This window comes from Hibiscus syriacus, unplaced genomic scaffold (genome assembly GCF_006381635.1).
Source record: "Hibiscus syriacus cultivar Baekdansim isolate YM2019G1 unplaced genomic scaffold, ASM638163v2 tig00112491_pilon, whole genome shotgun sequence".
Taxonomy (NCBI): domain Eukaryota; kingdom Viridiplantae; phylum Streptophyta; class Magnoliopsida; order Malvales; family Malvaceae; genus Hibiscus; species Hibiscus syriacus.
In genome coordinates, this window is record NW_024063344.1 from 718,651 (window position 1) to 737,984 (window position 19,334).

The window sequence follows — 19,334 nt, forward strand, 5'->3', positions numbered from 1 at the left end:
GGAAGGTAAGATAGTAGACTGCCCTCAATACTAGTTGAGAGCAACTTCCGTAGGAGACATCCAAATTAAGAAATGCCCTCCATGGGATTCGATCCCACGACCTCAAAGTTGAGAACCTTATGCTCTACAAACTGAATTGGATGGTCATTCAACAAATAATCTTCAAATCCAATTAAATAATACAAATTGATCGCTGTATCACAAAGAATGGCTTAAAAGGACTAAAAACCATCCAGATCAGATCTAGCTTCTTTTCTTGTATATTCTTAACAAGAAGTCAAGGCTAATGATTAGCAGAAAAAAGGGAATGCTAAGCATAAATGGGAACATTTGAATTCTATTTCCTCATTATTGTATTTTTAAATAACGTTTTCCCATTGCTTTATGATGTCCGAAATGTGAAATCGCATCATCCGCCATTGTCGGTTCGTGTTTTGTTTCGACATGAAAAAATAAATAAAAAGGGCTAAGAAATCAATTTATTTCATAATAGAAAAGGCTAAGGAATCAATGATTCATCAAAGGTTGATTTATTATAATGTTCATTTTCAATTGGAAAATGACCATTCTTATGACTATGTTCCTAAATTTAGCCTAAAATGTCAAATTTCTAGTCTTAAAAAAAGATAATTGTTAATCTCATCATCACAAAAAACAACAAAAAGGAATAGACTTTGTTAACTAAATAGATTTTGATCCCCTCAAGCTGTGGAAATGATCCGGAATCCATTTAAAATGTCTATAAAATTATTGCATCTAACCATTTTCACACCTGGAAGCACAAACATCATGTGCAGTAACACCAGTATCATCAATGTATTTATTTCAAAGCAACCATGGTTTTCTTACTCTGTCTCTATTTAAGAACCGTAGCCTCCCAACATCTTTCTCACATGCCAAGTATCAGATCAAAATAAGCTGAGATACGTCTTTACTTTCAACCAATAAAGATACCGCTTCCCCCCCCCCCCCATTTTAACATTATTGGTATTGTTTGATCATTTAGAATTTCCCAATTCTTCTGCTGAAAAGTGATTATCAGTTGCAGTTTTCTTCAAAAGTGGTTTATGGAAGGTTTTAGTATGCAATTGCTTTTAAACTTACTTGGGTAAATTAGTTGTTTGTGGTTCTGTTTATTGGTTGAGGTAATGATGTCATTGTTCAACAAGTTTTCACCTTTTATGATGTTGGTTTTTCATATAATGACAACTTTTTGTATTCATTGGAATTGGAAAAGGGGGGATAAAATAATGGATTTAAGCTGTTTTTCGGATCATGCAAGCAATTGATATATAATTTTTTCATTTCTGCCTTTTTCAATGTAATTAATGAATCTTTCTTCTCAATGATCTTTGAAGCTGAAATGTGTGAGAATTTTTAACCATCTATAACTAATGCTTGTTTCTCCACTAGGAATGCTTTGACATGTTATTGCCTTTGATGTGTGTTAGGAAATAAACCGAGTACGAGTAATTTCCCTATAACTAGATTTGTGAGAATACGAAATAAAAGCGGAAAAATAATACCCGAAATTGATAACGGAGTTCAGCCAATTGTGCTTACGTCTCCGGACTGCTGCAGATCTTTTACTAAGAGAGAAAATTTACAAGTGTTTACAAAACACTCACTACTCACAAGAAAGCTCTCTAGTATTGTGAGAAATAAATGATTTTTTTTGGATGGTTTTGAAGCTAAATGAGCTAGGGTATTTATAGTTGAAACTTAGGGACTAATCTTTGAAAATACCCTACAATGCAATGACTAAAGTGAATTTACCCATTCCTATTTTCAACAAACATCTACCAAACTTTGAAAAACATTTTCCAAAGAAACATTTACCAAACTTTGAAAACCATTTTCAAAGAAACATTTACCAAACTTTGAAAACCATTTTCAAAGTTGGTTGCCAACCTTTGGACTTTTAACAATCTCCCACTTGAAGACTAATTTTAATATGTCTTCACACCTCGATCGATGCAGCAGCATTTCTAGTATTGTTATTCTTGCATGCCAACTGAAGCTGAACACAACTTCAGTTTGTCCGTGGTCACCGTCTTTGTCAACATGTCTGCCGGATTTTGAGCTCCACTGATCTTTTCAAGTTTCAAAATCTCATCTTCCAGAAGAGACCGAATAAAATGATATCGTAATTGTATGTGCTTTGTCCTGGAATGAAAAGACGTATTCTTTGCTAGATGGATAGCACTTTGACCGTCGCAATACAAGACATTGTTTTATTGTTTCTTGCCTAACTCTTCCAAGAAACTTTGGAGCCAAACCATCTCATTGCTAGCTTCCGTAACAACGACATATTCTGCTTCAGTTGTGGAGAGAGCAACTATCTTCTATAGTTGAGAAACCCAACTCATTGCAGTTCTCCTAGAGTATAGACATACCATGTAGTGCTCCTTCTGATGTCAATATTTCCGGCTAAGTCAGCATCTACATAGCCTGTCAATATCGTATCTCCACCTTTGAAACAAAGTGCTTTGTTTGTAGTACCGCGCAGATATCTGAGGATCCATTTGACTGCTTCCCAATGTACCTTGCCTGATTATTCATGTACCTGCTAACAGCTCCCACTGCATGAGCAATATCTGGTCTGGTATATACCATGGCATACATCAGACTTCCAATTGCTGAGGCATACGACACCTTTACCATGTGTGCACGTTCTTCCTCCGTCTTTGGTGACTGTTCTTTGGAGAGTCTAAAATGAACACCTAAAGGTGTACTTACTGGTTTAGCATCTTGCATGTTGTACCTGGAGAGTACTTTGTTGATGTACTCAGCCTGTGATAACATCAAAGTCCCTGACTTCGTGTCTCACTTGATCCTCATCCCAAGAATCTACTTTATAGTACCCAGATCCTTCATAGCAAACTGCTTCGACAATTTTTGCTTCAAGTGTATAATCTATTGCATGTTTGAGCCTGCAACGAGCATGTCATCAATGCACAACAATAAAATAATGAAGCTATTGTCGAACCTCTTGATGTAGCAACAATGATCTAATTGGCATCTGGTAAAACCACTGCTACCCATGAAGCTATCGAACTTCTTGTACCACTGTATAGGAGCTTGTTTTAAACCATACAAGCTCTTCTTCAACCTGCATATCAGGTTTTTCTTGCCTACCTCTATGAAGCCTTTTGGCTGTCTCATATAGATTTCTTCCTCCAAATCACCATGAAGGAAAGCTGTCTTTACATTTAACTGCTCAAGATGTAAATTTTCTACAGCTACAATTTTCAACACCAGTCTGATTGTAGACAGTTTTACAACTGGAGAGAAAATTTCATTGTAGTCAATACCTTCATTTTGCTGAAAACTTTTGACAACCAATCTTGCTTTGTAGCGTTTTCTCCCATCGTGCTCTTCCTTGATCCTGTAAATCCATTTTTTGTGGAGCGCTTTCTTGCTTGGTGGAAGACTCCCATCTCATCTTTCATGGAAGACTCCCACTTGACTGAATCCTCCACCTGCATTGCTTCATCATAGCACTCTGGTTCACCATTGTCAGTCAGCAACAAGTATTGTAAAGAAGGAGAATAACGTTGGGTTGGTTTAGGACTGATTTGAACATCATTTCCAGAAATCTCCTCGAACTCAGCAAATTCCTTTGTTTCAGCTTTGGTATTGGAGCTACTTGATTCTACAGTTGACCTGTCTTTGTACATCACATTCTCATTTAAAATGACATCTCTGCTTCTGATGATCTTCCGATTTTCATAGTCCCAAAATCGATAGCCGAACTCATCATCGCCATAACCAACAAAGGGATATTTGTTGGACTTAGCATCAAGTTTAATTCTTTCAGCAGAGTCTATGTGTACATAAGAAATACAATCGAACACTTTAAGTGTTAAAGGTTTATTTTTTTCTTGCTCCAAACTTCCTCTGGTATTCTGCCATCCAAAGGAATTGAGGGCCCACGGTTGATCAGGTAAGTTGCAGCGTTGATAGCTTCAGCCCATAGAAATTTGGGTAATCCAGCATATATCCTCATGCTTTTGGCACGTTCATTCAGAGTTATGTTCATGCGCTCTACTACGTCATTCTGCTGCGGTGTCATGGGAACTGTTGTCTCCATCTTGATCCCATTGTTTACGCAGAAATCTCTTAATCTCCTATTTCTGTACTCTCCTCCATTGTCAGACCTCAACCGCTTGACTTTCAGACCGATCTCATTTTCCACCATGCCTTCCATTTTTGAAGGTATCAAAGACTTCTGATTTCTTCTTCAGAAAATAAACCCACACCTTCCTTGTAGAATCATCGATGAAGGTGACATAATATAATGAGCCTGCAAGAGATGGAACTGGAGATGGTCCCCATACATCAGTATGAACCAACTCTAACTTTTCAGCCTTGGGTGTCTTACCAATCTTTGCAAAGATGACTTTCTTTTGTTTGCCAAAGATGCAATCCTCGCATAGTCTGACATCTACATTCTTTAGATCCGGCAGCTTCCCTTTTGACAAAAGTGTCTTCATCCCTTTCTCGCTCATGTGACCAAGCCTTTGGTGCCATAGGTTTGATTTTCCATCAGTATCTGCGGTGCAATGATATTCTCTAAATTTGAGGTTACATAAAGAGTACCAGTTTTCTTACCACGAGCAATGACTAGTGCTCCTTTGGTAATCTTCTAGTCACAGTCTGAAAAGCTTGTGCTATATCCTTCTCCATCAAGCTGTCCAACAGAAATCAAATTTCTTTTGAGACCAGGAATATGTCTCACACCTTTCATCGTCCAGGTGGTCTGGTTTGGCAACTTTAGTCGGATGTCTCATCTTCCGACAATCTTCAAGGATTCATCATCAGCTAGATGAACCTTCCCAAAATCACCACTGACATAGTTCTCCATGATTTCTCGGTATGGGGTGGAGTGGAAAGATGCCCCTGAATCCAAGATCCATTATTCAATCGGACTGTTGACGCTTAGAATCATCACATCACTGTCTCCTCTGTCATGTTGGCAGATCCTTGTGTACCGGTATCTTTCTTCAGTGTTCGACAGTCTCTTTTAAAGTGACCCTTCTTGCCACAATTATAACAGGTAAAATCTTTCTTTCCTGTTCTTGATTTTCTCGTTCTGGATTTGGATCTGCCACGATTTGAATTTCTTTCTGAAGTTCTCCCTCTGGACTTCGTGTGCAAGGCTGAGGAGGTTGATGCTTCACCCGAGTCTCTTCATCGAATTTCTTCGCTCAGTACCAGATCCCGAACATCGTCGAATTTCAATTTACTATTTCCCGACGAGCTGCTAACTGCTGTAACAGTAACATTCTAACTGTCTGGTAGAGATGATAAGAGAATTAAATCTCGAACTTCATCATCGAATTTAATTTCCACTAAACTCAACTGGGTTGTGATTGTGTTGAGTTTATTTAGGTGTTGTGTCATCGATGCCCCTTCCGTCATCCGCAAATTGAATAATCGCCTCATCAAGTGCACTTTGTTTGTGGCTGATGGCTTCTCATACATACTAGAGAGAGCCGCCATAAGACCCACCGTGGTCTTTTCCTTTGCTATGTTGAAAGCAAAATTGCGGGATAACATCAGTCGAATAACTCCGAGGGCTTGTCTGTCGAGAAGAGCCCAGTCTTCATTCTTCATGCCCTCTGGTTGCTTTCCTGAGAGAGGTTGATATAGATTTTTCTGGTACAAAAAATATTCGATCTGCATCTTCCAAAAGCCAAAGTCCGCACCATCGAACTTTTTAATTTTCACATTCCCTTCGTCTACAACCATCGCTCTCACTCGAATCTGGTTTCGTTTGGATCGTTTCTGACAATTCTTGCGAACCACCGTGTATTAGAACACCTCCGTCGACAAACTCGTATCGCCGACAAAATTTTTACTATTCACGAAATTCACTATTCATGTGAATAGTAATGAATAGTAACCTCGCAAAAAAATGACAAAATTCATAACCAAAAGCTCTGATGTCAGTTGTTAGGAAATAAACCGAGTACGAGTAATTTCCTTATAACCAGATTTGTGAGAATGCGAAATAAAAACAGAAAAATAATACTCGAAATTGATAATGGAGTTCAGCCAATTGTGCTTACGTCTCCGGACTGCTGCAGATCTTTTAATAAGAGAAAATTTACAGGTGTTTACAAAACACTCACTACTCACAATAAAGCTCTCTAGTATTGGAAGAAAGAAATGATTTTTTTTAGATGGTTTTGAAGCTAAATGAACTAGGGTATTTATAGTTGAAACTTAGGGACTAATCTTTGAAAATACCCTACAGTGCAATGACTAAAGTGAATTTACCCATTCCTATTTTCAACAAACATCTACCAAACTTTACTAAACTTTGAAAAATATTTTTCAAAGAAACATTTACCAAACTTTGAAAACCATTTTCAAAGTTGGTTGCCAACCTTTGGACTTTTAACAATGTGGGGGAATGAAATAATTTGCTGTTTGGTCTACTCATCTGTTCATGATGGAGTTGCTGGCTTCGATTGGCTGTTGCTTTTGGAGTTCTTCGAGAGTTTTTCGGTTATGGATATCTCTGGTACTTGTGTTCCAATATAGTAAGGCAGTGCTCTCAGATTTCGACTATTTGATTGGACTGGGAAGCAATGACATTATTGGACCAGCAGCCGATGTTAACATGATGGGATACGCTAACGCAGAACAAATTGCCTCGGGGATTCACTTCAGGCTGCGAGCTCGCTCGTTTATTGTGGCAGAGCCACAGGGGAAAAGAGTTGCATTTGTTAACCTCGATGCTTGCATGGCTTCACAATTAGTTACAATTAAAGTACTGGAGAGATTGAAAGCAAGGTAGTTATTATCACAAATATCTTGAGCGTTAAGACCCTCCTCCTGTTTTTGACATAAAAGGTTAAATCATATGCAATTATCTCTTTGCATCATGTCACTTGTCATCAAAGAAGCTGAACACAGACGTAAAACTCATTAACCCGATCTTCCGAAACTTGGATATGGTATTCTTATCTGACATTTTTTCGTTTTGCTGTTTCAACATAGAGTAAAGACAGAACCAAAGACACCAAAGACTTTGAAATAGATTATTGCATACCTGTTAACGAGTTTGTCTATAACTGTTGCCTATACATGCAGATATGGAGACATATATTCTGAACAGAATGTAGCCATCAGTGGTATTCATACGCATGCCGGTCTATCTCCAATATGTGACATATATTGTGACATCTTTGGGATTCGTTCGTCAGTCATTTGATGCCCTGGTAGATGGCATCGAAAAAAGTATTATACAAGCTCATGAAAATCTTCGACCCGGATCTATTTATATGAACAAGGGTAAGGAACCAAAAATCATTCGCTTGCTACATTCTATCCTTATTTTTAGGTGTTATCAAAATAGTATGAAGGGAAAATATTCCTTGATTCATGTTATTTGTTCTCAATGATTCTGGGTTTTCAACAGGAGAACTACTAAATGCTGGTGTAAACCGTAGCCCCAGTGCCTATCTCAATAACCCTGCATCTGAACGGAGCAAATATAAATACGATGTTGATAAAGAAATGACCCTTTTGAAGTTCGTAGACGACCAATGGGGTCCAGTGGGTAGTTTCATCTGGTTTGCAACTCACGGAACATCGATGAGTCGTACAAACTCATTGACCAGTGGGGATAACATAGGTGCTGCAGCACGATTTATGGAAGACTGGTTTGAGGAAAATGTTACTAAAAGTTCAGATACTAATGAATTGGGCTCTGATGGATTACCTCGAAGAGTCTCAAACATTATCCCAAACACTCATGATGATAGTAAGTTTTTAGCTTTCTGTTTCATAATATTTGTAGTTCGAACTCCTTGATGTGCCGAGTCTATATGCTATATTTCTTTTTAATGTCAATATTATGCAGACCATGATTTGCTGGAGCTTGCTGCGTCATTCCGCTCTTCTCCTGGTAGGCCAGCAACCCGGACTCAGAGTTTTGCTAAACGCGTCAGAGGCACACTTAGACAGGTTGATAAGCCCAGGTTTGTATCTGCATTTTGCCAAACAAATTGCGGTGATGTTAGCCCCAATGTACTCGGAGCATTTTGCACCGACACTGGTCTTCCTTGTGATTTCAATCATAGTACCTGTGGTGGAAAGAATGAACTGTGCTACGGCCGAGGACCAGGGTACTTTCTTTTCCTGATATGCACTTTTTGTCACATATACTAGTTGTGTCAGAAGACTAATGTGTGCTTCACTTGGCAGATATCCCGATGAGTTTGAAAGTACCCGTATTATTGGAGAGAGGCAATTCAGAAAAGCTGTGGATCTGTTTGAGAAGGCATCTAAACAGTTAAAAGGAAAGGTTGACTATCGCCACACTTACCTGGACTTTTCCCAGCTTGAGGTAAAGCTTGCGAAAGAGGGAGGAGGTTCTGGGGTGGTTAAAACTTGTCCAGCCGCTATGGGATTCGGATTTGCTGCCGGAACAACTGATGGACCTGGGGCATTTGATTTTAAGCAAGGAGATGATCAGGTGATTTAATACTCTGCACTCGCTATATGTTGTACATTTTCTATACCATACACTTGCCTCCTTTGTGTGCTTAATGTTTTCGATATGTTATATCAGGGAAACCCTTTTTGGAGGCTTGTTCGCAACTTACTTGAAACTCCTGATAAGAAACAAGTTGATTGTCAGCATCCAAAGCCCATCTTGCTAGATACTGGTGAAATGAAGCTACCCTATGATTGGGCGGTAAGTTGCAACTGCATCATAGGAGATGCGCTAGTTCGATCGAGTTCTCATAAAGTTAGACTCATTCCAGAATATTAGCTTTAGAAATCCTATTAACCATTTCAATCATTCGAATCTATGGATTCCTTTGATGGCATATACTCTTCTGTTACCCTAATCGGTCTTATTATTCAGAAAGAACTATACTCATGACTCCTTTTCCATTGATCTTATGTTCACTGATGAACTATTTGTTTATTATTCTTCATCTTGCAGCCTTCAATACTTCCAATCCAGATCTTCGGATAGGGCAGTCATTCTCAGTGTACCAGGAGTTAGTAGCTTCTACAATTTCTTATCTTTTGATTTCACTTTGAAACGGATAGCACACTAACATGTATAGAGGCCACCTTCTAGAACGAGATTTCTTTGATCGCTCAATACAATAATAGGACCGGTTCTCATCATCTTTGTCTCAATCAGAATTTACGACAATGTCTGGGAGGCGTCTTCGGGATGCAGTGAAGACAGTGCTTACAAGCAGTGGTAATGGACAATTTGGTAGTAACATTCATGTTGTTATAGCAGGCTTGACTAATACATATTCTCAGTATGTTGCTACCTTGGAGGAGTACCAAGTGCAGAGAAATGAGGTCAGTGATAAAAATTGGTTACACTATATTTTTATTCGCAGCTTTCTGAATAGTGTTCCATTTTGTTTGGAACTTTTAGTCTACTATTTTTGTCTACTTTATTATTAATTGTTTTTGTTTCTTAGGGTGCCTCTACACTGTATGGTCCACACACACTCGGTGCATATATTCAGGAGTTCCAGAAGCTTGCAAGTGCTCTCATCAAAGGTAAACCTGTTGAAGTCGGTCCGCAACCTGCGGATCTTCTAAAGAAGCAAATAAGCTTACTTACTCCTGTTGTAATGGACTCAACTCCTGCTGCTATAAATTTCGGGGATGTCATTTCCGATGTTCCGGCTAACTCAACGTTCAAGACAGGCAGCAACGTGACTGTCGTCTTCTGGTCGGCTTGCCCCAGGAATGATCTCTTGACAGAAGGTACATTTGCCCTAGTTGAGATGCTCCAAGCGAAGGATACTTGGATTCCATTGTATGATGACGATGACTGGTGCCTTCGCTTTAAGTGGTCGAGACCTTCAAAGCTAAGTCCTCAGAGTAAGGCAATAATCGAATGGATAATCCCCTCATCTGCCTCACCAGGAGTATACAGAATAAGATTTCAAAAGGGATTTTAGGATCAGTTCGGCATTTCACTGGTTCATCAAGCGCTTTCGTAGTGGCATGAGAAAATAGAAGATCAAAGCTATTTATGTATTAAATCATGGCATGGCACCATGGAGGAATCTTTAAAGCCTAATTATTTACATTCTATTTGTGTAATGAGTTGCTCTTAGGTTATAACTTGAAAGTTCAAACCTGGTTGATTCTAAAAATGTTACTGTAATGCTCTGCCTCGTAGCTCATTTCATTTCCAGTGCATAAAAAAACATGAAAATCCCTCCAAATCACATTTTCAATGATTCTATATATTCATTTCGTATTTGTACTTGTATTGGAAGAGCAATACATGAATCCAATTACCTTTATAAAAAAAATAAAAGAATGAAAACAAATAATAAAGAAAATGGATTGAGAAATCCAGTCACATGAAAGAAATGCATAAACCGAATGAATTCTCTGGAGGACAAGCAGAAGTCTTACTGGCTCAGTCTCATTCATTTCATCTTCAACCTTGGTTTGCAATACATTCAAGTTATTAGATTGAATATTCGTTAGATGAAGGGGTTGGATTTTGGATTACAAATTTTGTATTTGTTATAAGATTGAAGAAAGAGGAAATATAGAGAAGTTTAAATTGCAAACCGACAGTGGAGACGTTTATTTAACAACGAAGAAGCTACATCGATGATGCCTCCAATTCCCTTGTTTGTTAGTGTAACGAAACTCGGTCCAAGGTGGAAACAACATTTTCGGCATTCTTCAATCAGCATGCCTCCCTGTGGCATGTTGCTTATGCCATTATTCTTCCTTTTTACAACATCGGCTACACCCTCAGTTTTGCTACGTCATGATTTCCATTTTTCAAAATGCTTTGGGAACAAAATCATATGATAATTTCCGTATGTCAAACCCAGGAATAGATCAATCTTCTTGTACAAAGAACAGATTACATGCAGTTGCAGACATGTTCTTTGCCGAGTAATAATTGGTTTTATTTATCCTACAAAAAAAAAACTGAGGTGATCATCCAGAGTTATATTCATCATACCTTGCAGCTAAATCTCGTGTTCGCTTGACTTATATGCAAGAAACTGAACAAGCAACCGAGCATATAAACATCCGTGGGGTTTAAGATTTAAACCAGATTCATAAAGAGCAAAATGCTCACATTACATACAGCTGAAAAGAAAGGGACCTAAAGAATCCAAACATCAGCTCAGTCAAATAACAATCCCCAGAAGTTCCTCCCAGTGATGTCACGGAACAGCAACAGCAATCTAAACTGAATTCCCCTGCTCTAAATCCTAAAACCTATCAAAACAGACACAACAAGTCTATGTCCTAGCCACAAGGTAAACCCTAGCCTTCACAACAGAATCATTTCCTAGTTTGAACCCGGGGCTAACCGGGAATCCCACGATCTGACCTGCAGGCACTCGCCCACCTGAAATCTTGCCCACGCTTTCCATGTAATGTGGATGAAACTCTGCTCCCCGACTAGCTTCAAATTGGCTCGGTGCTGGGTTGAGTGAGAATGCAAGCAAATGAAGCAACCAAATTGCCTTGGCAAGCCCCAGGAACTCCCCGTAAAACTGACTCCTGGGATGATTTCCAGCCATTACTTGGTTGCGCTGCTCCAAGTCTCCAAACAAGGATTCCTCCATCTTGGGATGAACGATGGCAAGATACTTCTTGGAGCAGAACTTGCCGAAATTGCATGTAGGCAAGATCCCAAGAAGTTCGACCGGATCCATTGCTTTCATGTCACGATATTGAGTGAAACAATCCCGATGGTACTGATCGGGATTAAGCAAGGAAGAGAGGCTTCCATCCATGTAGAATGTCTCGTGGTCAAACCCTTGGAAAATTTTGCGTGAGACATTCGACTCTAGCGCGTACTTGGCATGGTGATTTGCAATGACAGACGGAGTTATCATCGTGGTGGTATAACTGCCGTTCTCAGGAGCGGCGGTTGCAGCTTCAATGGATCGGACAGCTGCTGCAATATCCCAGCGAGCCTCATGCATGAGGGAAAGGAGGAGAGATGTGAAGGACTTTGATGCCTCCTTCACCTGACTCATTGTAGCCTCAAACAGTCCTGGTGTTGGTGCTGCAAGTACTGCCACCAGGAACAAGCAAAAATTACAAAACTCATATGATGTTTGATGTTTTAAACTATGTTATTACGAATTTGGTTAATTTTTCTCAATATTTTCGTGAATTTAAAATACGAACGTAGATGTATACTTAAAAATAAATTAAAAAAAATAACGGTTTTTTTAATAATTATTCAAACCTTCAAAATCCCATAATAACTTGGCAAGAAACTAACGATTTCCTGGGTCATCATAACATTAAGAAGGAATAGTTGGTTTGACTATATTTTATATTGAAGTGGCATAATATCATTGGTTAGCAACAATATTTCCAACTTTTTTTTGCATTTTGTCAAAATTACTTAATTACTAATATAACCCTACAATTCATCAAAAGAGGGGGAAATATAGAAAGAAAAACAGCTATCGAATCAGTAGTCTAAAAAGGTAATTTGAGGCGAATTACCTTGACTGCAGCTGACTTTCCTCTTGGAAAGATTCCGTCCTTTCTTTCCGCCATTGGAAAGGCAAGTAACAGTGTTGAGCTTCTCTTTCAGGTTCTCGATCTCCACCTCCTTAACCTTCAATTCCCTCTTCAACTCCTCCACCGCCGCTTCGTACGGCGCCACCATCTCCCTCAGCAAAACCATGTGTCCTTTCCCGCCACCGCCACCACCACCACGTGTTCCCCTCCTAAACCTTTCCCTCAACACCCCAAGCTTCCTCAGCTTACCCACCACCGCAACGTCAGCCGCCCTCATCCTCTCTGGGTCCCACGGACAATGCGCCTCTTGTAACCTTACGTAAGCCTTCTTCATTTCTACTACCGCCTCGAAAACCTCATCCATTAATATCACCATTTCCTTCGTTTTCTCTCCGTTATCGTAGCAAACCCTCCTCATTCTCCTCGACTTCTCCACGTCCGTCACTCCACTTTCTTTCTCTTCATCCTCGCTCGAATTATTGTACTCATAGTATTCTTCTCCATCGGGGTCGTCCTCAATAACGGCGTGATCCAGGGTTTCAACGTAACCGGATTCTTGCCTGCCGGCGGCGAACGGGTGCAACAAACAAGAAGCTGCAACTCGTTGTATCAGATCCGAAAAGTTGGACACTTTGGTCGCCATTTCTCCTTTCTTCTTCGCCTTCACCGCTGTCCTCTTTCTGAAACAACCAAAATGAGATGTGCTGCGAATTCAGTGAGTTACAAAATAGCTTTCGAGTATTTTCAAGCAAAGTTGGAAACTTTCGTATAAAATGAGGATGCACAGGATAAAACGTAAGCCACCTTAGTTGAAGATAACAAAAAAAACAAACACCAATAAAAAAGAGTTCCTTTTTAATGATATAAAAGGAGGCAGACCTGGAAAGGTGAGAATTATCAGATCTTAAAGACAATCTTGACGATGACTGGTCCTGAAACGGATCTCTGTTAAACGGAGTGGAGTGCCAAAAGTCAAGGTCTTTGGCTTCCGTTTCCGGGCTATCCCGGTTGCCTTTCTTCTTCCTGTTACCACAGCACAAAAATTCAAGCCATGGTTAAAGTTTTTTCACTGTGTACTTGGTTCACACGTGCTATTGGTCTAGATTTTATTTACCAAAATGACCTTCGAGACACATATATTTATTTGTTTATAAATTGGAACAAATTCAGTTTAAACAATAAAAAATTACATCTAAATTCAACCCAAAATCAATTTAACTATCAAATCTTATGAACAATTCAACTTATAAATAAATAAATTTGTCCCGCTTCGTTATATGATGACGATTAAGGACGAAAGCACGTTTCAAGTGAAAACAATTATAGCCCTCAATTGTACAGTTTTAAGTGTATTTTAAGTTATTTATAGTTCTAAAATTATTAAAGTTAAATTTTAATATGTATGATTGAATTAATTTTAAAATCATACTCATTTTAAAATTAAATAATTTAATTTCTCCTAGACTAAATTAATATTTTATTTTTAACAATGACGTCTTATTAAACCAATCGTATTTCAGATATAAAAATCAAGTTACCAATAATCCACTATAAGACATTAGCCATGCTCCACTACTTAAAAAAAAAAGGGGAAAAGGAAGTCTTTCTCTCGAAAAGAAACATTTGACAAATGAATTGGTTGTCACAAGTTGTTGATGTTTTCCAACTTTGCTTTCTATTAATGTAAAGTCTGATTTGGAGTAATGCTGTAGAACAAAATTTATTTCGCTGTCAAATTTTATATATCATGAAATGAACCATGCACTATTATTTTTTGTCCTGTGATTTGAAAGGGGACTGCCCTCATCTCTTACCATTTCAGAGCTTGACTCGTAGCGTTTTGTTTAGGGATCCGCACTATCATTTATCCATCTTCTAAAACTTCTTATAATTTCATATAAACTAACTTCTCTCGAAGACTATCAAAAAAGCATACACCCAAAGGGGAAAAATAACATATTAATAATATAAGGTGATTTTTGAAAAATGAAAATAAGTAAAGAAACAAATAGGAAACTGTAGATTAAAATAGAACGATTGGTGAATGTCAACTGTCAAGATAAACTTGGAAAATGTAAAATAAAATTGCATGAAAACTAAAAAGGGGTTGGGGGGGATAAAGAACTACCTTGAGAAGCTTGGACGAATGGAACAAAGTAAGCTGCTTGGAAGCATTGCCTCTCTCAGATGCACACACTTAAAACTGGCAAACCTAAAGGCTAAGTAATAGAAAAGAAGATACCATGAAAAACAAAGGAGGCTAGTGAGGCGAAGAGAGATACTCGAATTCGATCAATATATGGGAATATATTTTTAGAAGCTTTGGGTATTTAAAGACTTTGAGAAAAGGCTATAGCACTTGTAGTGTAGTTGATGTACTTGGTATAATTTAGACGCCGATCAACATAATTTTATTATGTGATATATTGAATCCATCAAGTAGTTTTAGTGGTTAAAGAGAATAATATTATCTTTCGATGTATTGGGTTCTAAGTAGTTGTGTCTATAAAATGTGTGTACATTATTATTGATTAATAAAGATTTTAAACAAATATCATATTTATAATTACCTTATATTATTAAAAGAAATATAAGTTATATCGTTTTACTTAAAAAAACACTACTATTTCAAGTTAACGTACGTTTACCTATATTAATTCGACAAACATTTTAATTTTAGTAAGATAGATAGAAATTATAATTATTCTATATTTTATTTCTATTTTGAATTTCGACATGTTTTATAGTTTATAGGATTAACAAAGAAGCAAGATAAAAAAGAAAATTGTTGGATTCCATATGAAGCCGTTCATGTATCATGCATAGTATTTTGAAATTTTTGTGGTATTATCGGTTGGTAATGCTAAAGAGAATGATATTTTATATTGGGAGGTAAAATTCTTTGAGAAGGGTATTTAAAGAGACTCTCTGACCTTCTTTTATTGAACGTGATTCATAAATAGTTTACCCTTCAATTCCAGTAAAGAGCACAGTTTAATTATCGATTTTATTCATTTGTTACACAGTAATTTGATTGCAGTAACGACAACAACTACGTGATTTGTGCTTAAAATCACGTTATTTGTTGGGAAATTAAGCCTATAAATAAAGAGAGTTTTCAAAATTCTCAAATCATCTCAAACAACACAATATGCTTTCAACAAATCCTTTATTCTCAAAATCTTTCTGAGATTTCTTTCAAATATTTCCGAGCTTTCTAAAAACTTTTGTTTGTTCGGTGCAAAGAGAATAGTAATATCATTGTTTGTTCGTTCCGGTTTTCGGGTGTACAGATTAGTAGAGAGACCATGTTAATTTCGGAGGACGACCGCCTATAACAACAATTACATTCATCTAGACGAATTCAATTTTAAGATAGTGGTTAATACTATAATATGATTATTCGATTTATTGTTTATTTATTTTATAAATTTTCCGTCAATACTAACGATTTCATTTTGCAGTTTTTATTTTGCCAACATTATCTCAATCCGCGTCTACCTAATCTGGAACATTTCCTTTTTGGTGTATAATTCATGCATCAATTATTATACATGTGAAAAGAAAAGCGTTCCTTTCTTTGGTTTCCAAAGAGAAATTAGTTGTTTCTGATTTTAATATATACGTACACATGAAAACTACACTGCTTTTCAGTGCTTTGCTGGGATTTGTTGCCTTTCCCTTGTTTGTTTCATTTATTCCTGCATTGTGGGTATGAAACAGTTTATCATTAATCTAAAGGAGACAGTATTTACTTTAATGTATACGGATATAATTTCCCTATATTATTGATCACTTTAAAAGTAGCCTTAGTATTAAAAAATATTATTATTTCTAGAAATTATAGATTCAAGCAGCATATATAGGTAGGGGTGTTCAACGGAGATAAGTGGAGTTAAAAATTTTAGTTATTCAAGTTGACGAGTCATATTTTATAACTCGAACTTGACTTGAATTTTTGTTAGAGTCAATTCGAGTTTCTATTTAAATTTAATTGTAATGTTTATAATATTATGATATTATTTGATTTCAATTTAAATTTTTTGTATAACCATATAATATATATATATATATTTCTTCATATTATTTTTCATATGTGATATACATGTGTCATACATCCATATACAATATATATATATATCTTCATATTGTTTTTCATACGTGTATACATGTGTCATACATAATAGAGAGACTCGACTCAAACTTAGAAATAAATCTACTAATTACTAAAAATTTTGAGTTATTTGAGTTACTATTCAAGTTATTCGAGTTGTATTTTATAACTCAATTTGATCTTAAAATTTTTTTGAATCGAATCGAGCTTATGAAATTAGAACTCGAAGCCAATTCAAGTGGAGTTTTTTCGGGTCAGGTCGAGTTGAAAAAATCGATTTTTCAAGTCTAGTCGAGTTTTGTTCATCCTTGTCTATATGTTATGTGTTGTCAAGTATTTTGGACAGATACAATCTTATAATCAAGTATGTTATTAAAAAAACATGTCTCGTGCTATTTTATTTTATAGATGATTCGTTCATGTCCTTTTAATGATTTATTTTTTGAATTTATAATGATTTGTTTTTTGAATGTATAAATCATTTAAAAAAAATAAGAAGAAGATATTTTTAGAAACGGGGCTTTGATATTTTAGACGGGAGTGTCTACCTGTCTTGGCCTTTTCCTTTCTTTGAATTTGCACGATGCTTCGAAAGCAACGATAAATGTAAACGAACAGAGACTATTTCCGTATGAAACATCACTTTCAATTGGAACTAAAATCAGCTGAAACAATGTAATAAGGCTCTAATCAATTTCAATACGATATGATCTTTGATCTTCAGTTTGTTAAATACGATATAATTATTTTTAGCTTTCAAATACATTTCAAAGTTAAATCATAGTTTGAAATAATGGAATACATTATTATTTTCTTCAGGAAATCAACAGTGATTGAGGGAATCCCTGTCAGCAAGAAACAGGACAAAGGGAAGGCAAAAACCATTGCTAGCTTTCCTCAAGCTGGTATGCCTATATATTCTGATCGACATACGAGCAATTAAAGATATTTATGCATGGTCGGGGGAGGGGCTGATGAAGAGCTAGGTACGTGGCTATATATAGCACAAAATTATGATGCTTTTGTCGTCATCGTCATCATCCGTATATGCAGGAAAACCTAGTTTACGTACACGATACAAAGGATACTTCAGATGCTTGCTGGTTATACAGATACAGTCGTTTTGAAAGAAGATGATCGATATGAATTATGGGAGGAAAGCTAGAATGTATATGATTGGACAGAGCGAAAAATGATGGGCATGTACTATCTACAGACCCCATTTTGAAAGAAGAAAGCCTACGTGAATTATTGAAACTTTTCATCAACTTGCCAAATCCCTGTTTCCGGGAACTCCATGGATGGGTTGATATTTTTCTCTGAATTATTCCAAGTACTATACTCGGATCAATAAAATAATATTTGAGGGTTAAAACTGAACAGAGATAAAAGAATAACAGATAAGATATAATTGAAAATGAGGATTATAATAGTTGAAGGTAAATCATTATATGATACTAAAGGTGGGGTAATGTGAGAAGATTTCAGGTTTTAAGTGTTAGATATATGAACTGCAAACTACACCGTTAGCATTGATTGGAAATATAAACAATAATTGAAAGGAACAAATTCGTAAACCGTGTCGTGTAAAAACCACTGCCTTAGAAACGAATTCGTCCCGATGTGTGTAATCGCTGCAGTAGGCGGACCGTCTTAACACGGTCGCTCCGAATTCCGTACACCCGAAAACGGAGTGGACTGCTGGTGATATTGCTCTTCTAATTGAAAAGCACTCAGAGAGAACTTTCAGGTAAATCACAACCACGACCACGAGCCGAGCGAAGCCGGACGGCGGCGGCGGTGCTCGAGAGTCCCCATTGTTCTCTATCACTCAACAAAGAAGTGGAAAAGTCAAGCCTTAAATACCATTCCCAATAGTGTTTCCAATACTATGTGGGATTGAGCATTACCAACATTAAGATCATCAAAAACATACATGGTAGCCTCATCTATTCTTGCTGGAGCATCCGAGAAGTCATGACTCATGACCGACGAGGAAATAATCATCTCGACCATAACCCGAGTTACCTTATGGAGAATCAAGAAGTGGGCTGTGGTCATAACTTCCAAATGCCCCACTTCGTATCGATTGCTTGGCCTCTTCAAATCCAGGATCATGTTTGAAGTTTTCCATAGGTTAAAATATATATATCAGATCACAAGGGTAAAACAATGCCATTCTCGCTTTGCTTCTGCAACATAGGGACTTCCGCCAGAACTTGTTCACTATAAGATGCAACTTCGAACAATATATATATAAAAAGATGCAATCCATGTTTGGGAAAGTAGTTAATCGAAGCATAAAGGGAGAGGATATTTCAACTTGGATTGAACAAAACTATAATTTAAGAATGTTTTCTTTTGAAAAACAACCAACCACTAGAGTGGTGCATCGGAAGCGTGGTGGGCTCATAATCTACACGTCCCAGGATCTAAACTTTGCTCTAATATTACTTTAGAGTGCCTTCCAAACTTTTTTGCTCAACTTTTATGGTATTTAACGTAGTTCACCTAATTTGGGCTCGGAGTTAACTTGTTGTGAGGATAATGGGCCTTTGGTTAATTTTAGATTATATATATTTCATACTGTTTGTAAACCCCGATGTGATTATAGCTTGAGAATGTTGGTTCTGGTTAGTGAACAAGGGTCCGAAATAGGTCGAGTCACTTGATCCGAATCAAATTTGTTGACAAA

The 19,334-nt window shown here is 37.1% G+C and overlaps 1 protein-coding gene and 1 pseudogene across 2 annotated transcripts; one reads left to right on the forward strand and one right to left on the reverse strand.

Annotated features, from left to right (window-relative positions):
- Positions 1 to 6,457: 6,457 nt before the first annotated feature.
- Positions 6,458 to 10,009, forward strand: LOC120180316 (annotated as a pseudogene).
- A 1,180-nt stretch (positions 10,010 to 11,189) lies between these two features.
- Positions 11,190 to 13,548, reverse strand: LOC120180314 (protein GRAVITROPIC IN THE LIGHT 1-like). 2 transcript variants are annotated; one of them, XM_039185666.1, is made up of 3 exons: positions 13,405 to 13,548; positions 12,508 to 13,205; positions 11,190 to 12,064 (listed from the first exon to the last, which is right to left on the reverse strand). In XM_039185666.1, exons 2-3 carry the CDS (start codon positions 13,166 to 13,168, stop codon positions 11,280 to 11,282), a joined length of 1,446 nt encoding a protein of 481 aa, XP_039041597.1. In that variant the 5' UTR covers positions 13,169 to 13,205; positions 13,405 to 13,548; the 3' UTR covers positions 11,190 to 11,279. The 2 variants fall into 2 exon arrangements, with proteins under 2 accessions (XP_039041597.1, XP_039041598.1); XM_039185667.1 differs by having other exon boundaries at positions 12,508 to 13,206; positions 13,401 to 13,521.
- Positions 13,549 to 19,334: the final 5,786 nt, after the last annotated feature.

Coding starts and splice junctions, on each gene's coding strand:
- LOC120180314 (XM_039185666.1), bottom strand. CDS start 13,168: ATGGCGACCAAAGTGTCCAACTTTTCGGATCTGATACAACGAGTTGCA. Junction 12,065..12,507: donor GAAAGTCAGCTGCAGTCAAG/GTAATTCGCCTC, acceptor TCCTGGTGGCAG/TACTTGCAGCACCAACACCA.